General features: G+C 38.9%; 2 protein-coding genes across 2 annotated transcripts in view; one reads left to right on the forward strand and one right to left on the reverse strand.

Moving 5' to 3' along the window:
- The window catches only part of LOC135710422 (transmembrane protein 65), a 620863-nt gene that overhangs the window by 213759 nt on the left and 386674 nt on the right, over window positions 1-20430 (reverse strand). The gene's annotated exons all lie outside the window — the stretch shown is intronic.
- The window catches only part of lft (lowfat), a 215336-nt gene that overhangs the window by 78330 nt on the left and 116576 nt on the right, over window positions 1-20430 (forward strand). The window contains exon 2 of the mRNA XM_065232949.1: window positions 2940-3661. Within this exon, the coding sequence (XP_065089021.1) occupies window positions 3244-3661 (418 nt within the window). The 5' untranslated portion in view covers window positions 2940-3243. The remainder of the gene's footprint in view (window positions 1-2939; window positions 3662-20430) is intronic.

Raw genomic sequence — 20430 nt, forward strand, 5'->3', positions numbered from 1 at the left:
TACCTCTATGATATAAGTCTATGCCAGTAGACATCCGAATCGCTCCCTGAAACAAAATTTAGTGGCCAAAAAGCGAGCACAATTACTATACGAACGAGTTTTGAAGAAATTGATGACGAAACATATGTCAAAATGGATTATAAACAAATCCCCGGGCGATGTCCCTTCTAGGTACAAAAACTTGTTTTTGCTGATAAGTTTGCTCGGAAACTAATGATTTGGCAAGGAATCTGCAGTTGTGGCCTTAAAACCAAGGTTTTCATCACATCTCACACAATGACATCTAAGGTTTACACTAAAGAGTGTCTGAAAAAGCGGATTTTACCCTTCATTCGGCAACACAAGACCAACGTTATGTTTTGGTCGGATCTAGCCAGCTGCCACTACTCTAAGGAGGTACTAGAATGGTATGCTGCAAACAATGTTAATTTTGTTGCCGAAGAGATTAATCCTCCGAATTGCCCTGAGTTCAGACCGATCAAAAAATATTAGGCAATTGTCAAGCGAAAACTTCGCGGTTGCGGTAAAAAAGTGACAAATGCGTTTAAAGTGGAATAAGTTCGCCGGTACAGTGTCACCAGCGACTGTGCAGATCATGATGGTATCGATCACAAGTAAAGTGTGACAGTTCGTTCGAAACGGTGAAATATAATAACTTGTTATATATTGTTTGAAAGCTGATACCCTTTTGTTTGACGTTTTCATCAACCGTGTTTGTTGTTTAATTCTTGAGTTATGATCATTTGAATGCGTCCAAATTTACTTTGAATCGGGCTTTAAATTCAGGCAAATTTGACACCGTTCGTGGGCAAAAATTGACAAAACCGCGACTAAATTGAATATCTCGCCTGCCAAACGGTTTCATATTATCAAAGGAAAAACTCTGCTGAATCGATTGGTGGTGGTTTCATTGGTCGGAAACATTTGCGTACTGAGATAGAGGGCCGGGATCAACCCGAGTTCCCGGTAAAGTAGGAAATGCCACTATCTATCGACATAATTTTACACTTTACTTAACGTCTATTAATGGAAATTGAAAGTTATAAGTATATATAGTGTGAAGACACCATATACGCCCTCAGGGAAACTCTATTAGCCTAAAGGAGGATCCGGAACGACCGATAAAGTGATCACATTATATAAATTGTCCTAGAACAATGCGGTTTATTCTATATTGTACAGAATCTAGAGATCAAAGCGTATTTAACTAGTAATACATATTTTAGTATATAGTGGCATTATCCTGGTTCACCGGATAATCAGGATTGACCGATAAAGTGGCCACGTTATAAAAATTGCCTTGAGAATTTTTCTATGTTTTTTTAGAATGATGAGATCAAAGCGAATTTAATAAAGAATTTAAATGTTGGGGTAAAGTGGCCATATCCTGGTTCCCTGGATAATCTGGATTAACCAATAAAGTGGCAACATAAAAAAAATCATATAACCTTGCGATTGTTTCTTTATTAGTTCAGAATCATGAGATCAAAGTGAATTTAATATGGAGAACCAATGGAGGATATGACCACTTTACCCCAAAATTTAAATTCTTTATTAAATTCGCTTTGATTATCAAAATACATATTCCAAGTTAAAACGCTTTGATCTCGTGATTCTGAACAATATGGATAAACCGCAAAGGATCTAGGACAATTTTTATATTGTGGTCACTTTATCGGTCAATCCAGATTATCCGGATAACCAGAATATGGCCACTATACCCCAAAATATAGTTTCATATTAAATACGCTTTGATCTCTTGATTCTGAACAACATTGAAAAAATCACAACATGCTATATATATTATCAAATCCTTTGAAAATATGTATAACATGTTGACTGAAACCGTTTGGCACCGAGATATTCAATTTAGTCGCGGTTTTGTCAATTTTCGCCCACTGTGCGTTGTTGGGGATCTCAATAAACAACAGGAAACAGGGGGTTGTGATCCACAATACAAACTTGGCCCACCCTGCTGTGCATGTAGAACATTTTGACCGCTACAACTTTGCGGAAAATCACTTTTCGATTAAATGTTTTTAAGGATTTAAGTCGCTGGTGTCTTTATGATTATGCTCAATCAACCGCTCAGATGGCAACATTGGTGTATCTAGCACGTGGAATAGAGCACAAAAGTCATGGCTACTATTTCATACAGCACAATGCAGTGTTGCCCACAAAACAACTGCTTGATCATGTCATAAGATTATCGATCTCTTAAATAATTAATAACTATTGCATTAGACGATTAGCTGCAAAACGATATTAGCGCAAGGTGTATCTGAGAAAATGTCCAATAAGAATAGCTGTAGAACGTTTCATCAAGCAATATGGAAAAGGCTAGAAGATAATGAACAAACAGTTTGGTTTTCCCATAGTAATTAACGCGTAAACTTCAAATGGATTGTTCCAAGTCAGTTTCATTCCTAATGAGTTTAAATTTTGAGAGGCTGATCAGGGCCTGATTTGAAGCCGTTTGAGAACTTTGACTTTCAGTTCATTTGATTTGAATTATTAAATGCTAGCTAATTATTTAAATATTATTAAATTTAACAAAAAATAGTCATAAGCGGTGCCGGTGGTGTAGTGGTAAGCGTGATTACCTCTCACCCCAGCAGGCCTGGGTTCAATCCCAGTCGGCGCCGTCGGGATGTTCTGAGGCATAACATCTCTGATCACGGGAAGTAAAGCCGTTGGTCCCCGGTTCATGAGTTGATGGGTCGATAGGTAGGGTCCAGCTGGTGTGGGAGATGCTTTCCTGGCGTCGGTAGCATTGGTGCTCAGCACGGAAAACAAGATCGACAGAAAATAAATCAAAGAAAAAAAACACTCATAATGCTTCATGGTTGGAATGGAAAAATTAATCATAAAATCATAAAAAATTCTGAAAATTTCTTCACATAAACCTAATTTTCTTATTTCTCTCTACCTCCTTACAGAATGGATGGACGAAGGCGGCATCGATGAGAAACCAATCTGTGATAATGTCACATCCGTGCAACCTTATAGAGATTAGTATTAAAGTAGTGTACCTGAATAGTGTGATAGAAATGGATATGTAGAGTGTTTTCGGCCAACCAGGCAACCCATCCCAAATAATAATGAACAGATCGAACAACGTATGGTGGACAGCCAAGGATCTCATGCATAATAATAAGACGCACACCAGTTGGTACCCCTGCCCGACACTGTGCATCGTGTTATGCAGCAAACGAGTCACCTCCAAGGGCCACCGCAACAAGAATGAACCAGGTTCAGAGTGATCTAGTAAAGTCAGCAGTAACCGCAAAAACAGCAACCGCAATCAAACAATCGAGCCACATCAACGGCACTAGCGGCAAAACCGCAATTGCCAACAACATCAACATCAACAACAACAACAACAATAACCATATCAACGCTTCAGCAACTACCACGATCAATAACAATAACCTCGACAGCAAGAACAAGAACCAAAACCCTTCGAGTCAGGTGAACAGCCCGAACAGTGTTATTCATATGACAAACGTCAGTGTGCCACAGAAGCTTCTGGTCCCGAATGGGAAATCGCAGGCACCGGCAGCGCCCTCTGCACCGGATGCACGGGCAAAGCAGGTCCTAAAGGAGGCAGTTGATGCCGTTGTAAATAGTTTCGCCAAACACACCCAAGGATATGGTAGAGGTAAGTGCCCCTTCAATTTCTGCTCTTTTCATCAGGCCCAGCTCATTTTTACACTGCGGCTGACGTTTCGCACAATCATCTTGATTTTTGGGTTAATTACGGTCATCGACCGGAGCCCTTTTGTATTCCCCCCCGAACAACAACGCAGCGAAAAAAAAAGGATAAAGAACCAACCCCATTCGGGATCCATCGGTCCATCGGTTTCGTCCCTTTTTTTCGTCAATGGGCATGGCTCCTCTTTGAAAAGGCGAATCATTTCTGTCGATCATCACTCATTTTGACATGGAAATTTGGGGCAGTGCATTTCGGGATTCAATTCCATTTAATTTTCTCCGAAATCCATTATCTTCCAACAAATGAATACACTTCACCTGCTTTCATCTTGCTATATGTGATGGGCTTGTGGTTCCGGAGAAATATGCGCATTTTTCAGCTCCGGTGGTGCGATGGTGCATACACACGGGACGGTCATTTTGGGACCCCTCTCTCTCCCTCCCCCCACTATCATCCCAGGGCAGCATGTCCGACCGCATCAAGCGAGCAAGCCCCCCAAAGAAATTACATTGAAAATAAATCTTTTCAAATCACACAATACATCATTTTCTGGCTAAAAAACCTAAAAAATGATTGTAGCTGAATCATCTTACATGACCGCACTGCTACAGCCGCCGTTCATTAACCAGAGGGGAGAAGTGTGGACAACATGAAGGGAAGTTGAGTGCAATCTCGGACACAAGTGCAGTGACGACGGGGCCGTTCCTTGTGGCGCACGCCCGTTCTACTGAACTGCAGCGAAACTGCATCGACGGGGCACTGGTGTGTCAAAGTGATGTCAGATTGCGCATTCCTTGAAGACAATTTTCAGGAACAATTGATGGGTTTATTGTAGTACTTAAAATATAAACTGCATGTGCTAGACTGTTGCAAGAACATCTTCTAAGTCATTTTAATTCCGTACTCTCCATTTTTGTTAAAAGTTTTGATTCTCAGAATTGATGCGACTGGATTGAACATTGATGTGAAAAGAACAAATCTCGCGTTACTTTTTCAAATAGACCAATCTACCTCTATTGACTAATTCTCTTCTTCGACTCTCTCTTTCGTAATTAACACGGTTATAACAACGTTTCCAGTCGTCTTTATCGTATTAGATGCTGGTTTGTTGCTTCTTCCATCGATCTGTGGGTCGAAAATATCCAAAAATATCTTAAAACGGCCGTGGAAATCCAAAGATAGGACCTATTGAAAAGTGACACGAGAAATCTTCTTCATCCTAGCTGCTCCCAACTCAGTGTTTTTTGAAGCGCTTGGCAACTTTCTACGCATGAATTTGAATTATGTGTGTCAATCACAATGATACTCTATGCCCAGGGAAGGCGAGAAAATTTCCAAAGCGTAAAATTGTCTTTACAGGATCATTTCCGGTTTGTCAAGGCCGTGTCTCAGCGTGAACTAACTAGGCCATCTATAGAATTTTTAGAGAAATTCAATTCATAAAGTGTAACTACCTACCAGCCCATTCTACCCAACGGGTACCGAGTAGATCCCGTCAATATATTGACTCCATCGACACGGAGGATAACACCCCGGATTTTGTTTTTGCACTTTGCACTCGCAACCGTCAAAAATCACATCACCCCGTTACAGCACGTGAAAGTCCATCAATTCGACAAGTCATTATTTCCAAAAGCTTAGCAATCAATCACCCTGTCATATCGAACAAGCGAGCGATGGGAAAAAGGGCGCTTCACGCCGATCGTTGTTCCAGCGGATCTGCGCCAGGATCACCAAGCACCACCCGTTGGCACAACTGTGGAAAAATTGGCACCACACAGATATGGCGAGTTTTGCGTCAATTTGTTTTCCATTCGCCATGTTTACCCCAAAGGACAGCAGCACGGTTGCTTGCCCTCAAAAGTGCACTGACATGTTTTGTTTTCTTCTTGCCTGATGCACACCGCACATCAAAGCTACACTTTCTATGTTTGGCATTTAAAAATGTACTTTGAGGAATGACGCCAAATTCATCAGGGAGTGGTTCCGTGTTTGCACAGGCAACGTTTTTCTTAATTAATTTAGATTGGTTTTTCGACGAAGCAAATTTGATGCTGATGCAACTCGCAGCTCGTTACCGCGCAATTCTGGTTAGATGGTTGAATGAAATAGGGGAGAGGGAGGAGGCCTTTCGGTTGATCGTTTCTTGATGATATTGTATTTGCGCTGTGCCTTCATTCTTGAGGAGGCTTTCAGGTGCATAACATCCTTATTTGTCGGGTGGGCTGCCTCAAAACCGTCAATTGCTTTGAAACAAGGTATCAAGTCATTGAGTGTTATGGAGCGGTTGACGGCTCAAGAGAGAAGGTGATAAAAATCTCTGAACATCATTGAATCTAAAATCTAATTTTATGTCAAACATGTGCTTGATTCTGAATCTCGAATACAATGTATGTATTTTTTGTATAATACGATTCAACGCGATCGTACCGCCTACCATAAACATAGCGTTATATATTAACAATTGTTAATTTAGAGCTTTTTTAACATGACCTTGCTCCTTTTGCGAGATTTGACTTTGATAATTGAAATGTACCGGATTTAAAAAAAAATACATTAACTCGTCAAAAACTTTGGTTCAGGGTTGTGCAATATCGTGACAATTAACATATAGTGATGGTTATTGTGTAGTGACGGCCTTCTAGTTTCGAATACCATCAAAGCGGGTATGCCTCACATGAATTGCATCCAGCGTTGCCAGGTCATTTTCATAAAAATCTGGACCAGTTAAAATATAAAATCTGAAAAAACTGGAAGGCTCCGAAAAATCCTGTTTTAAACATAATGCTATTGAAATCTGGAATTTATTGAAAGAACCAGAATGTTTATGATTTTTTTTAACTAGTTCGTTTATTTGGAAGGCTCAATCGCGTTAGCTTTAGCCGATAGTTCATTGTTCTTTGTTTGTAACAAAATTCACTTAGTTCTATGTCTAGTAGGAGTTGGGTCGAATACTCGCGGTTAACTCGAGGTTAAAGAGGTACATTGTCGAATGATAGAATCAGGTTAGGAGTTTGTAGGTAAGGTTTCGTTGTCTCATCAGAGCGTTGTCGCCAGTATGAATGGTAGTGCGGTTCTAGTTTCGTCTGGAGTTCGACCGGCTATGGTGACCAGTGGGCGACGATGAGACTCATCGAGACGGGGAGACAACAGAGATGCCAGATTTTTTTCTTTGTAATTCCGTAGTCTTATTCAAATCTACGGATTTCTACAGTTTCGAACTTCTGATAGGTGATATTTTACGTTAAATGATAAATCGATGAAAGAACTTTTTTAAAAATGGTTTCAAATTTCGATTTTTCGGAACCACTCTTACTAACACGTGCACACTTAGGTGTTTCATTCTGGAAAAAAGATTGATATTTTTGATAGACCACCCCCTAGTTCAGTTCATAACACAAAACAAACATCTGTGCAAAGAATCAGCTGAATTGGTCAACGTTAAGAGGTCGCGCCAAAGATTTCAATTCTATTCGGGATTTTCATCAAATTAGTATTGGAGAAAATGATGACCCACTTGGTTGGTTGTCGGTTGGTTGTCTTTATTAAGGCTGAAAATCTCAAGTTTCATCGAGGTTTTAAAGCATGCCACAAATCTAAATCATGGTCCCCAGAACCCTTATAAAATCAAAATTGTTATTTGGGTTGTCTTCATCCGTAACGCCGATGTCTTTATAGTCGAAAACTTGCATCTCACTGAACTCATTATCGACTTGCTGCCAGTCTTCTTTGTCAATTACGTTGTTGAAATGACCGAGTAGATAGCCCAAACTAGTGGATTGCTTCAGTTTTTTCGGCTCCAAGAGGTTTAGATTCCTGAATACCACGTTATCCAATTGCAATCGTATAAGCATTTGCTTAACCAGCTCCACATTTAAGCATAAACACCGGTTTTGAAATTCTGTAATTCTTTTCCTGTCGTATTTAACGGAGTTGATGAGGACTGATACTTTAACGCCAAAATATATTTCACCCAATAGTTTGAAATCGTTGTTTTCAAATCTAAGCTCTTTCGGATTAGAATCAGCAAGCAAAACTTAAGGTATTACGAAATAGTCCAAGATTTGGTTTACTTTTCGTTTCAAAGTAGAGTGCATGAATATGATTTCTGGCTTTTCTGCTTGAAAAACCTTGTTAGTTTTATCGACAATCGGCAGAATTAAATTAAGCAACTACAGGTACAGCTCGCTAATTGGGTCTTGTAGCACGTTTCTATTTTCATTGCGTTCGAAAGCGAGCAAGAAATTGGTTGACAAGTTGCAGGGGTGTATTTTACTTTATGCTTCTTTCTCTTCAGAACCAGATTATACTCTAGATCGTAAAATTGGATTCTGAAGGGAGGAAACTACACTCAATAAATTCCACATGTTTGATCGAAGCGTTTAAACACTTGAGTTTTTTAAATGCACAATCACATTTACTTTAAGTGCATTTCACCTTGGTTCAATGTGTAAGTAACGTTAATTTCTAGTGTTTTAAACTTTGAAATGTTGAAAATCTTTCACTATCTGTTCAAGTGCATTGCACATTGAATCACACTACTGTTCAAATTCACTACTGCGATTTTGAATTGCTTACTCTTGTGCAAGACTTGTGACTTTATCCTATCAACCCGCCTCATATATGAGAACAACCGAGGCACGAAGACTCCGGCAGCAGCACACCCCAACAGTCCATCATCGAATCCCAAATCAGACCCATTAAGATGATATGTGAAAGCTCTGGCCTCTGGCAGTTTTGTTTATTGTATATTTATCGATTCATTTTTAGAGTCGGCAAAGTGGAAGTCAATAAAGTAGAATATTGTAGAATATTGAACTATGATGTGCAAAGCTATTGATATCACCATATGAGGCACATAGAATCCAAGTGTGTCACAATTCAGATCCATAGTGTTCAGACATGATTCATAGCATAAGATTCACACATGAAATGGATGTGTTTCACAATAAGCGCAAAATTAAGTGTGAGACACATGATGATGACGCGTAGAATTTTTTGAGTGTAGTAAACTGACGTACACTGAATAAAACAATCCGTAGAAACTGTACCGAACTCCGTAGATTTTACCTACGGATCCGTATTTCCGCAAAAAATTGTCAAATCCGTAGATCTACGGAGATTTCCGTAGATCTGGCATCTCTGGGGACAAGACAAACAAAAACTATTAAAGAGAGACAAAAGACAAAGGAATTAAATTATTATACTAGACATTTGAAGAAACACATAAACCGACTGCATATAGCAGATATCGCGAGTTCCCAACACGTCTCTGATAGGAACATAGGGTTTTCTTCCTTGGGCCTCAAGGGTATTCAAAAGTCGCTCTCTGGTGGCGTCATTATCCGTACATTGCCAAACTGCGTGATCGATGTCATCGTAACCGTTTCCACACCGACAGATGTTGCTGTCTACGAGGTTCATTCTATTGAGATGAGCATCTAATGTTTATGAATAACATGTTTAAATAAATTATACAAAACAAATAACTTGTTAGCATTGCTTAAATCGTCCAAAAGTAAAGAAAAGTATTGACACAGTGAGCCCAAAAAGTTTGAATATCCATTATGCAGCATTTAAAAAATTGAGTTAAATCGTTGGTAAAATACTGCAGAAAATATTTTTAGAATTGCTTTTTAAACTGTAACTTAAAAAAAGAATGAAAAGTAAAGACTCAAGCAACTTTGGTGGGATGGATTTTTTTAAACTAATAGTCGATATAGTCCTTACTTTTTGATCTTTAATTTGTCTTCAAGATTGTAATATAACTATTTAGTTGTAAATAATATTACCCTGAGGATAATCAAACTAACAATGTATTTCCTGAAATCATAGTAGGCTATAGGCAATTTTTTTTAAAAGTAAAATTCACCAGGCTGAAGTTGAAATCAAAGCCTAACATCGTGGTATTCACACACAGTTTTCCTAAACTACAGGTAACTCTACTGTTTGCATTACCATTACGAATATTTTTATTATATAACTAAAATGAAAGTCTGAAAGCGGAATTTATATATTTCCTGGCTCCCAGATAATGAAAGTTTTTGTAAATCTGAATTTACATGAAACTCTTACAGGATATCTTTGTCCTCTTTTCAGAGTTCCATTTGAATCATCCTAGAATTCCATCATACTTATTTTCTGGATTCCTCAAAAATAATCTTGATAATATCCAAACGTTTTCAGTAACATTCTAAGAGTTCTCTTGTTATCTCTTATAAATCACTCTCCGATTCCACAACTCCCTCAAACTAGCAATATTTTCCAAGAATTGGCATAATTTTGTTATTGGCCATTAGAATATTCTTAATAATTTCCTTGGCACACTCTTCAAAATGACCGTCACACTATTCCCAGACTTATTCGATAATTCCCTTTGAGCTGCTTTGTAGGTAAGGTCAGAATTGTTTTTGAAATCCTTTTCAGTATTTGCTAAGTAGTCAAATTCTTTGCCAGAATGGCATTGAAAGTCTCCCAGAAATTTCCAAATGTTCTTTTGGCATAATTCCGATCAAATTTCTTAAAATTTTATAAAAATGAATCTCCATAGAAACATTGAACAGAATTCCATTGAAATTTTTCTCACGATTCGTATCATCATAAGAACTTTCTTTGATTTCTCTTCCAAATTCTATTTCCATCCTTCACAATATCTCCATGCAATTGTCATCAGAGTTTTTAAAAGACAACTGACACTGTCTTCATCCAGATGTTGTTAGCTTTATACTGATTAAAATAACCAGATTTAGATGTTTAAAAGCTGAACAAAGGTTAACAAAGGTGCAACAATTATTCAAACTAAGGCTGAATTAAAATCGATTCAACAACACTTGTTAAGCATCAAATTGTTACCTGGGTTGCCTCACACTTCACTGTAAACTATTTGCAACCTTAAAATTCTGATATTCTAGGGTGATTCTTAAGAAATTCAGACTGCTGCAACTCAATATTGCCAGGTACTTAAAAAATGCTAAAAATTAGCAAATGCCTTTCAAATTTTCCTTATGAATTATCCTTTCAAAATCTTGTCAGTATTGTAATGGAGTACGCCACTGCTTTAGACCATAGATACAAATCCTATGATTTATGTCTATTAAGGATTATATGATGATTCTACGAGACGTCTTATTGTTTTATATAACATACATTTAGCTATTGAACGTGCAGCGAACATGGTTGAAATGTTGTAATGTAAGAAGTCCGGTATTCCAGTGGCGACCGTTTTTGTTTACTGAGCAAAAGATAGTGGGATCAATCCCAGACTGCTCAAGGCGTTTCTTTTTATTTTCTTTTTTTTGCTGAAGCTCGGCAAAAACACCACACACTAAAATTGTAGTTTGGGTAAATTATGACGAATGCTCCATCTGGGCTCAAAAACACTGTTAACAGGTTTCGGAGTCATCATTTTATTTAAAGAGATTTATAGCTCCACGCTTGAACGATAGTAAAGATAACTTGGAGCGTAAAGATACGATTGTTGCTGTTTTTCGGGTCCAAATAGCGTTTTAAAACAATTTCTAGGCCTTTAGTGGTTTGGAATTACGAGTACTGAATGGACTCAACAAACTGTTTTTAATGATTCAGTCTGAAAATGCGTTGGCAGATATACCGATTTATCGGTATGGGCCCATGCATTAATTATGTCACACTAAATCGAGCAACCACCTCCCCCCTATCGTGACATTTTTCTTATATCTAATGCATTGCTTGTCACAAAATCTTAGACTCCCCCCCCCCCCTCTCCCCTTAGAGCGTGACATAATATATGCATCAACTTTATTTTTACCAATTTTCAAACTTAATACCGATATATAGATAGGGGCCTCCCTTAGCTCAGTCGGTAAAGGCGCAGCTACAAATCAAAACCAGGCTGGAGGTGGCTGGGTTCAATTCCCGGTCCGGTCTAGGAATTTTTCGGGTTGGAAAATTTCTCGACTTCCCTGAGCATAGAAGTATGATTGGACTTGCCACACAATTATACCAATGCAAAAATGGTACAGGCATCGAAAGCTCTCAATTAATAACTGTGGAAGTGCATCTAGAACACTAAGTTGAGAGCACGCAATAAGCTAATATGCGATATGCAATAAGCTTGAAATGCGGAAAAGAAGAAGAAGATATACAGATAAGGTTTCTCAGAATACCGATTTTTGAGTTTTAATACGGATTTATACCGATGTTTTATGAAAAATCAAAATGATTACTGCCTGCCCGCACTGATTTGTCAGAAGAAACTATTGTGAGTGACTTTTATCGTTTTGAAAATTGAAATTTTTGAGCATGCTTTAAAAAAAATGAGTCGAGAAACAGCTGATGGCTCATCCCAGAAATTTCTGGAAATCGGGAAATACTTTTATTCAGTGGAAAAATAGGTCCATAAAAACGTTACTATTGAAACTTCCTGAAATTTCTTTAATCTTCCCTTTGAAGTTTCTTGCGACTTTTCCTAGAATTTTCCGTCCACCTTAAGTTATTTTCCGATTCCTTCCAGAAAGCTCCTTTGGAAGCTTCTTTTGGTTTCGCTCGAAAGGTTTTCCGGTCTCCTCCCGTCAGTTTTTTTCAAATTCCCTGGAACTTCAGAAATGCTTCCAGAGTTTTATTGCGATTCCATTAGTTTCAAGAAAACTTCAGGAACTTTTCAGAAGTTCTTAAACTTCAGAATAGTTCAGACTTTTGGATGGGTTCCGATAAATTATAGATCGTTTCATTTACTTCTGTTCAAATCCGAGAACCCGGGCATCTCAGGAAATCACCAGGACACCAGGACATATAAATACCTGGGAATTTCGGAACCTCTAAATGAGTTCCGAGAAACTCAGGAAATTTCCGAAAACTTCAGTTAAGTTCCCAGAGGTTCATGAAAATTTTGGAAACGTAAGGGAAGTTGCATGAACATTTTGAGGGAAGCTCTGTGTTTTTTATCGGAAGTTTTGAGAACTTTAAAAAAAATAACAAATCGGGAAGGTCAGAGAACTTTAATGCTAATGTTCCTTAATTTAAAAAAAATGAAAGCGCTAAAGAAAATCCAAGGACTTTTGAAGAAGATAAGAGATTTTCCAGTAATTCCATAATAATCAGGGAAGTTCGAGTACTTCGAGAATGAACAGAGAACTTCAAAACAGCCTCATTAACTTTAGGAAAATTGCTAATAACTTTCAAGGAGTTCCAAAGAAGTATGGGACACTCCGAAGTGCAATCCAAGAATGTTCCAAAAACTTCAGAGATTGGGATTTCCAGGGATGTTTCATGAATATCAGGAAAATTGCTGGATCAATAGAGCATTTGAGTGTCTCCTGGAAGTTTTTTCCGTCTTCTCCAGGAAGTTCAATTAAAGTACTACCGGATGTATATATCAAGTTCTCCCAGAAGTTTCTTTCGTCTTCCTCTAGAAGATTCTCTATAAGTCACTCTGCGTAGGTTTTTTTTCCGACTTATTGTAAGGTTTTTCCGAGCTTCTCCTAACATCCTCTGGAAATGGCTCCTCCGAGATTGGCTTCAGATTTCCAAACTTTTCTGGCTTCTGGATTTTTTCCGAAAGTTTGTAAAAAGTGTTACAAGAAGTTTCTCAATATTTGTCTTGGAAGATCACCATCCGATGTTTTTTCGACATCTTTGAGAACTTCCTTAAAACTTCCTCCTCGAGATCTTCTTTATTCTTCCTCTGGAATTTTTGTGTGTACGTTTAAGAGACTAATTCAAATATTTCCCAGAAATTTCTTCCGACTTCTGCCGACATCTTTCGATTTTAGTCAAAAAGTTTGAAACAAAACATTAAATAAAATAATGAATACCAATGAATACCGTGAGTGCCCCAGGGAAGTGTATTAGGGTCCCTTTTATTTATTATGCATATTAATGACTTGCGACGTGTTGTACGATTTTGCGACATTAATCTTTGTGCAGATGTTACTGTGTTATACATTGCAGGTAAGGATTTGGACGATCACGTTCGGGAGATTAAATAACTTGGCATGACTATTGACAAACTTAAGCTCAACTCTCACATTGACAATGTCATCAAGAAAATTTCCAAGAAGTATGGGATTCTATATCGATTGAAATATGAGATGTCATATATTCACTTCCTCAACTTTAATGATAGACGCTTGAAAATGGTTGTCGGTGAAACAAAGAATTGTATATTTGACTATGGTGTAAATTTTTAACTTAGTTAACGATTTGCTGCCTCGATATTTGTGTGATCGAATTGAAAGTGGAAGTAACTTTCATAGATCTAATACTAGAAACGCGGATAAAATAAGAACACTACATTTATTGACCTTTGCTTCACAAAATTCATTGTATTTTAAAGGAACAAATGTTTTCAATTCTAAACCTAGACACATTAGACGTGCAACTACAGTTACAGAATAAAAGATCAATCGCATTACACACGTTAAAGGTGTCTTTTGAACAGTTATCTAGTGATTTTATTTATGAATTGACAAGTTGTGTATGTTGAAGAAGTTTGTAACGGATTCTTTTTATGGATAACTGTCATAACGACTTTTTTCAATAATTATTGTAGCACTGCAAAAACTATTTTGTTCGCCAAGATGGTGATGATAGATTTTTAATATTTGATTTAAAAGTAGAAGTTATAAAAACGCAATTTGAGTAGTCCACAAAAGTTTGAATCTAGCGCGCGTATTATTAATTTAGAGGACTGAATTTAATACTTGGTAAGCAAAAAAATGGAACATTGAAGCTTATTTAGACATGCCTTGCATTATTAGTAAGTTTTTTTTGGCTGAATGTCGAGGGTTCGTGAGCATTCCTGACGTTGCTGAAAATTAAGATAGCATCAGATTGCAGGGTTGCTAGTGTATTAGAATGCTTTGTTGAATATTCATGAACAATTCTAGACAAGGCCGGAATTAGGGTGTAACACGTTTTGAAAGCAATAACATCCCTCGTTGATTTCTAGGAATTCAAGGCACGCCTACACAAACAAACAGCACCATCGGGTAGGGGAAGTCTTCCCCTACTCGATCGTGAGGTTGATTTGCCTGGGAGGGCCATGACTTTCGAGAAATCATCGAGAGAAGTCATTTTTTACCAAAGCTGATACGCCCTAATTCCAGCTCTATCTAGAATTGATCGCTGGGAATGCTTGTGACTATTTGAGGTGGTCAAAAAGGTGATCAAAGAGGTGAACGCTTATAAGCTTTTTCACATTTATATCGCTGTGAAGCAACTGTAAAGTTTTGAGGGAATTTGTAGCTGTATCTGTAACCAGTTCGTTTTTGTTTGCTTATCTGGTTGAATGTTATATTTAATTATCTTAGAGATAAATCGTCCAGCTCAAACCTTTGTAGGGATAAGCGGTGGGAACATCATCAGCATCATTATCGTAGACGGTTGCAGTGGTTTGTTGAAAAATGTATGGCTTTGTGGCCTAGGGGCGGTTGTTTCTGCTGACTATTTATTTTTATTTTTATTTGTTGCCATCCCAAGTAACATCGCCAGTTTTCCCCCTCCCCCGTCGACGTAGACAATCGTCCATACATTTTTTTAAATTTGTATGGACCGTAGACTTTTGTAACCCCCCCAATTTGCTACGTAGTTTATGAACATCATCTTAGTTATGATCTACAGCACCCTCATAAAACCTAAATTGTTACTTGGGGCCAACCAGATGTAGTCCATTTTGTTACAGTGAATATCATATTGTTAGTCTTATTAAACAAAAATATGATAACACTAAAGCAAAACAGAACTTTTTCGAACGTTTAACGGACTACGATTTTGTTTAACATTTTCATAATAGAGTAGGTTGGAAATGCTATAATATGTAATTTGCCATGGGCTAACTACTGTAACTATTAATAACTCAATTGTCTAGAAGGGGGCCTCACTGGACCTTTCGAACGCCCTCTCCCTATTACCATTAAACGGGAGATGAAACAGCCTGCGGCTAAAAATCTCCACAATAACGAAAAAAAAGGTAGTACTGTACTGCATGACCATGAGCATGATTGACCGCCCACGGTTGCTACTCTGTTATTGCCAGACCAGCTGTAATTACACAGATAACCAATAGACGATGCTTGGGACTAGCAATCATCCTCAATGTGTAAAAACTGGTGATCTCAAACTAGGCAATACCAGCGCCGGCCGCGCCCGAACACAGTTCAAGAAAGGAAGGCGTAGGAATGTGTTGACGTGACAGTCGCTTTGATGGAAGCCGAGAACACCTCTGCACTTCCACGAGGAATCACTGAGATGTTGGATAAGAGGGTAGGGTTTGCAGCAGGGTTCGTTTTGGTAAACGATAAACTGAATTGATGTCCTAACAATCATATAACGCGAAGGAGCTTGGGATTGAACCCACGGTCTTCTGCTCAGTAAGCGCCTTTTTAATCATCGAGTTGCTGTTATTACCATGTAGTCATGTTAACAAATAAAACTATTGACGAATTTTGAATGTGGATGGGCTTGAGATTAGACTCATGATGTTCTGCTCAGTAAGCAAAACCGGTTGCTCTAAGGCCACCGAGCCCCTCATATCACATTATAGCGTTACTCAAGTTTTTATAACTATTCAAACCCGGCACCGACAACAACGATAAGTTTTACAAAATACACGATAAACAAGCGATCTTACCATACATTTTTAATATCAAAGGACATGGGACCGCGTTTTTCTGCTCAGTAAGCAAGCCACTGCAACCGACGATCTTTGAAATCCTAAAACTAAAAGCTACGAAAGAGTACTTAGGCCATTATTGATCCACTTTCACGCGACGTTCAATATTTCGATTTTCTCTTTACGCATGGTTCAGGCAATCATAACAAGCTATGACCGACGTGACGATTGTTTAATACCTGGTAACAGAAATACGCGATAATTCATATTTTCAGCGATTAGAGATGAACTAGCCTATGGCTAAAAATCTCTCTAATAAAGAAAAAAATTTCAGCGGTTGATGGTAAATTTTAAATATACTAACGGTACTGCCTAATCACCTTCGTATTACGACAACGACAACGACGGCGCCTACGACAACGACAACAGCGAATTTGTAACTTACCATTTGTCTAGGATACAACACCTTTTCCCGGCACCTCCACTGTTTTCAAAAATATCTAATAGCAATTACCTTTGTTGTAATGCTTCCTGCATTGCCATGGTCATCTGGGAGGAGGGTCGCATCTAGTGCTTTCCCCAGGAACTGTTCACGGCCACCAGCTACCGCCCGTCCAGTCTTGGGCGTATCCAGCGAGGCAACCTTCAGCTTACTCACAATCTCCGACACTCAATGCAAATCGCAGGCACACTTACGCTTGTTACAAAAAAAAACATACCCGTGCAAAGAAACGGATCCAATAAACTAATTTTGAGAGATCCTGGATGCTAACTACTCTGCCACCTTCCAAACCGTGGTCCTAGAGAAAGTTTTGTTATTTGCCATTTTTCACGTTTTTAAGAGCAAAATGGTGTCAAATTGTATTAGTTTCAGGATCCATCATAATCTATACTAAATTAAATCTGCAAAACTCATTGAATCTGGACACTAACATAAGATCGAAAAATATCACTAATATTTCAGTATAAGAAAAACGATCCCTTGCAAACAGCTGCACTAATCACGTTCAAACGATGGCTCCTTGTTCAAATTGTAAATCAAACCTTCATCTGCAACGACTCCCAGCACCCAATCAGCAAACCCATTTATTTACCACCGTAATCCACCACCAAGGAGCGGCAATTCATCATAACTGATCTTTCAATACCGTCGTCATGCGAATGCATATGGCCGGCACGCCATCTCACAAACGTGCAACAAGGCTCTGGAAGCCCCGCAGAAAGCGGATAAGAACCGCTGCAAGGTCAAAATCGTTTTCACGTTATTATCTCGTTTCCGAAACCGGGAGAATCCGACCAAACTCAGTGCAGCACCGGTGGCGGCGTCTAAATTGACTGTAAATTGCCTAATTTGACCACCTAAACGGTCAATAAACGCAAACATCTCCCGCGCCTCGTGACCGTCTTCAGGCCAGAAACCGGTGCTGTTCAAACAAAACGAAACCTCAAATCCCCCCGGTGGAAACGTTTCATGCTTGCATTCGTGCAGTCCAATTACGCCGCCCTCTGCCCTCGCTTTCGGGTCCACCGCAGGATGGGAGGGGGGTGGGTGAATGATCCCGGGAGAGGATCTTTGCGAAAGCCATTTCCCAATAAGCTCGCGCGCCACAGTTTGTTGCGCTACAATCACGTTTGCCTTGCAGTTAGGATCCGTCCCTCGATGCACACAAGGAACTCCCGGACGAGATCGGCAAAAACTCGGTAGGTAGTTGGACTGAGCGTTGCCACTGCTGGGCAGACCGAACTGAGTCAAGCACGTGCGCGGGAGTTAATAGCAGACGCCCCCCAGAAATGAGCAGGGAAAAAAGTAAACCACCTCCACCTTCATGCCCATGATGGAGCGAAGTGTAGTGTGCCATAAAAACACACTATGGACAAGCGGTGTGCATTCGAAGAGTTGCGCTCGGAGGCATCCCCGGTCCAGTATGTAGGTAAGTACGATTCGGTAAAGCTCAGTTCGTGTCCGAGGACGCAGAAATTGCTTCTTCAGGAGATTGCAGTTTGTTTGCCTACCGTCCGCGCGCTCTCTCTGGTTGGCTGGCTGGTAGTCGGCTGGGGCGAGATAAATGTTTTAATATCTGGCTGATTGGAAGATGAAGATGTAATTAAGGGGCATTCTCCTGTCATTAGGAGGTGGACGTCGGAAATGTATTATTCAATTATAGCTTTTTACTGGGCAGTTGGTGTCAGTCGATTCGGTACAGCGATTGCTGATGAAATCTGTTTTTCTTAAACAACACAGCAAAAAAATAATTTTGATATCACATCAAAGTGGATGCACTACAATCATGTCGAAAATTTCATGTAATTTTTATGACCACATAAATAAACAAATGCAGTAAAAGCAGCGTAATGTCAGTTCATGCATTGTATTAATGATAATTTTGTCCTTTTTAGCAAGTAATATTACACCATATTTTCGACATGATTGTAGTGCATCCACTTTGACGTGATATCAAAATTATTTTTTTGCTGTGAAATATAAATGGCAATATGGCTCCATTGTTCTTATATGTCGGAGCCATGCAATCTCTCAATAAAATAGCGATCTCTAACGTACGAAATGGTAATTCAAAGCATTGTACCATTAAAAAAAACTAGCTTTCGTCAAAACGTTCATTAAAATCAAATCTTTTCAGCACACTTCTTACGATTCCAAAGATCGCGAAGCTTTCCCATAAAGAATTCCTAATCAAGTGTATTTGAAGGTCCATTTTTGGAAGGTGAGTAAACCTCAATCGACCATGTTTCGCTGTCAAAGCATTGATATTATCGCTCTTCCGTGACAGTTATTGATCCAACCGCTTCTGTGCTCAAACAACCGTACACATAAAGATTGATTGAATCAGAAATTTTGCATTCACGCTAATTTTACTGCCTTCTTACCATTCTACCCATTCCGAAAAGTTTACAAAAATAAAACGTAAGACATCCTGCGGAGCAGATTCGAAGGCGATTGGGCTGATTACCTAACGAGTTCCTGTTTATGTCACTCCGCTGAAAATAGTGAACGATCGTTAAAAATTGCTAGTTTTTAGCACTCCATCCAAAAAGGCATTAACCGCTTGGGCTCCACGCAAGGTGTCTGCCTACCGGTTAACCGAAAACTAGACACACTCTTGTTAGCGAGTGTGTAGCTATTACTTTACATAATCATTGCATGACTTGTCAAACCTTTCCAGGTCGCAACCGGGCCCCAGCCAGGGGAGCAATTACAAATAATTATCGACCTACCAATTTCAATAACGTCAACGGCTTAGAGGAGGAGTGACTGCGAAAAACTTAGTCATTTTGCGCGATCAACATCTCGGGTGCCCCCATCATCCGCACTACTTCCATCCATCGATGCTGCAAAGGGTGCTAGGTATGGAAATTTACGAGCTTCTTGTACTAGTTTTTGCTATTTTTTTATCGCGACATGCCCAATAAAACTGATATTTATAGTTTCACTTTGAAATTGAAATTTAATGCGAGGCAAAAACAAAGTAGATGAAACATACTCACTCACACATACTTATGGATGTTTGAATACACGACAAATGAGCTTCGACACACTTTGGTGAGCCAAATGGCCCTCACACGTGACATCAGGGGAGGCTGGTGTAAGACAGCCAATTGATTCAAGTGTATTTCTTATTATGTGTAGAGAAACCGAGAGAACTAAAATTATTCAACTTACTCAATACAGCACTTTTGATTACAAATCAGCCGGATTATTGGATATCATCAATCCAAACAATGAAAACCTGATGGATCCAGCTACCGTTTACAAGTGCATTTCATGTATCGAACTTTACGACTATGAATTTTGATTCAAGTCAGATTCTGGCCACTTCACCAGAGGCACCTGTAAGGGGACTCAATGCGATAAATAGTTGATTTTAGATTTAACCACCCAGTTTTTTTTATTAATGCTGAATAATGATCTTCAAAATTTGATGATGCAATGAAATCCAGGTAATTATTGGGAAATGTAAGATGCTATTACAGACTTGCTTAACAAGCATACAGATTTTGTAATGTGAGCAAATCCAAATGCCACGTTACTTTGCACAATATTTCACGGGCAATGAATCAAGTTTGCGCTGAAGTTCAGGCATTTTGATTCCCGCATAATTTTTGTATC

This window comes from Ochlerotatus camptorhynchus, unplaced genomic scaffold, assembly GCF_037179485.1.
Source record: "Ochlerotatus camptorhynchus isolate MF236.1 unplaced genomic scaffold, CSIRO-AGI_Acam_v1.1 ptg000036l, whole genome shotgun sequence".
Classification (NCBI taxonomy): domain Eukaryota; kingdom Metazoa; phylum Arthropoda; class Insecta; order Diptera; family Culicidae; genus Ochlerotatus; species Ochlerotatus camptorhynchus.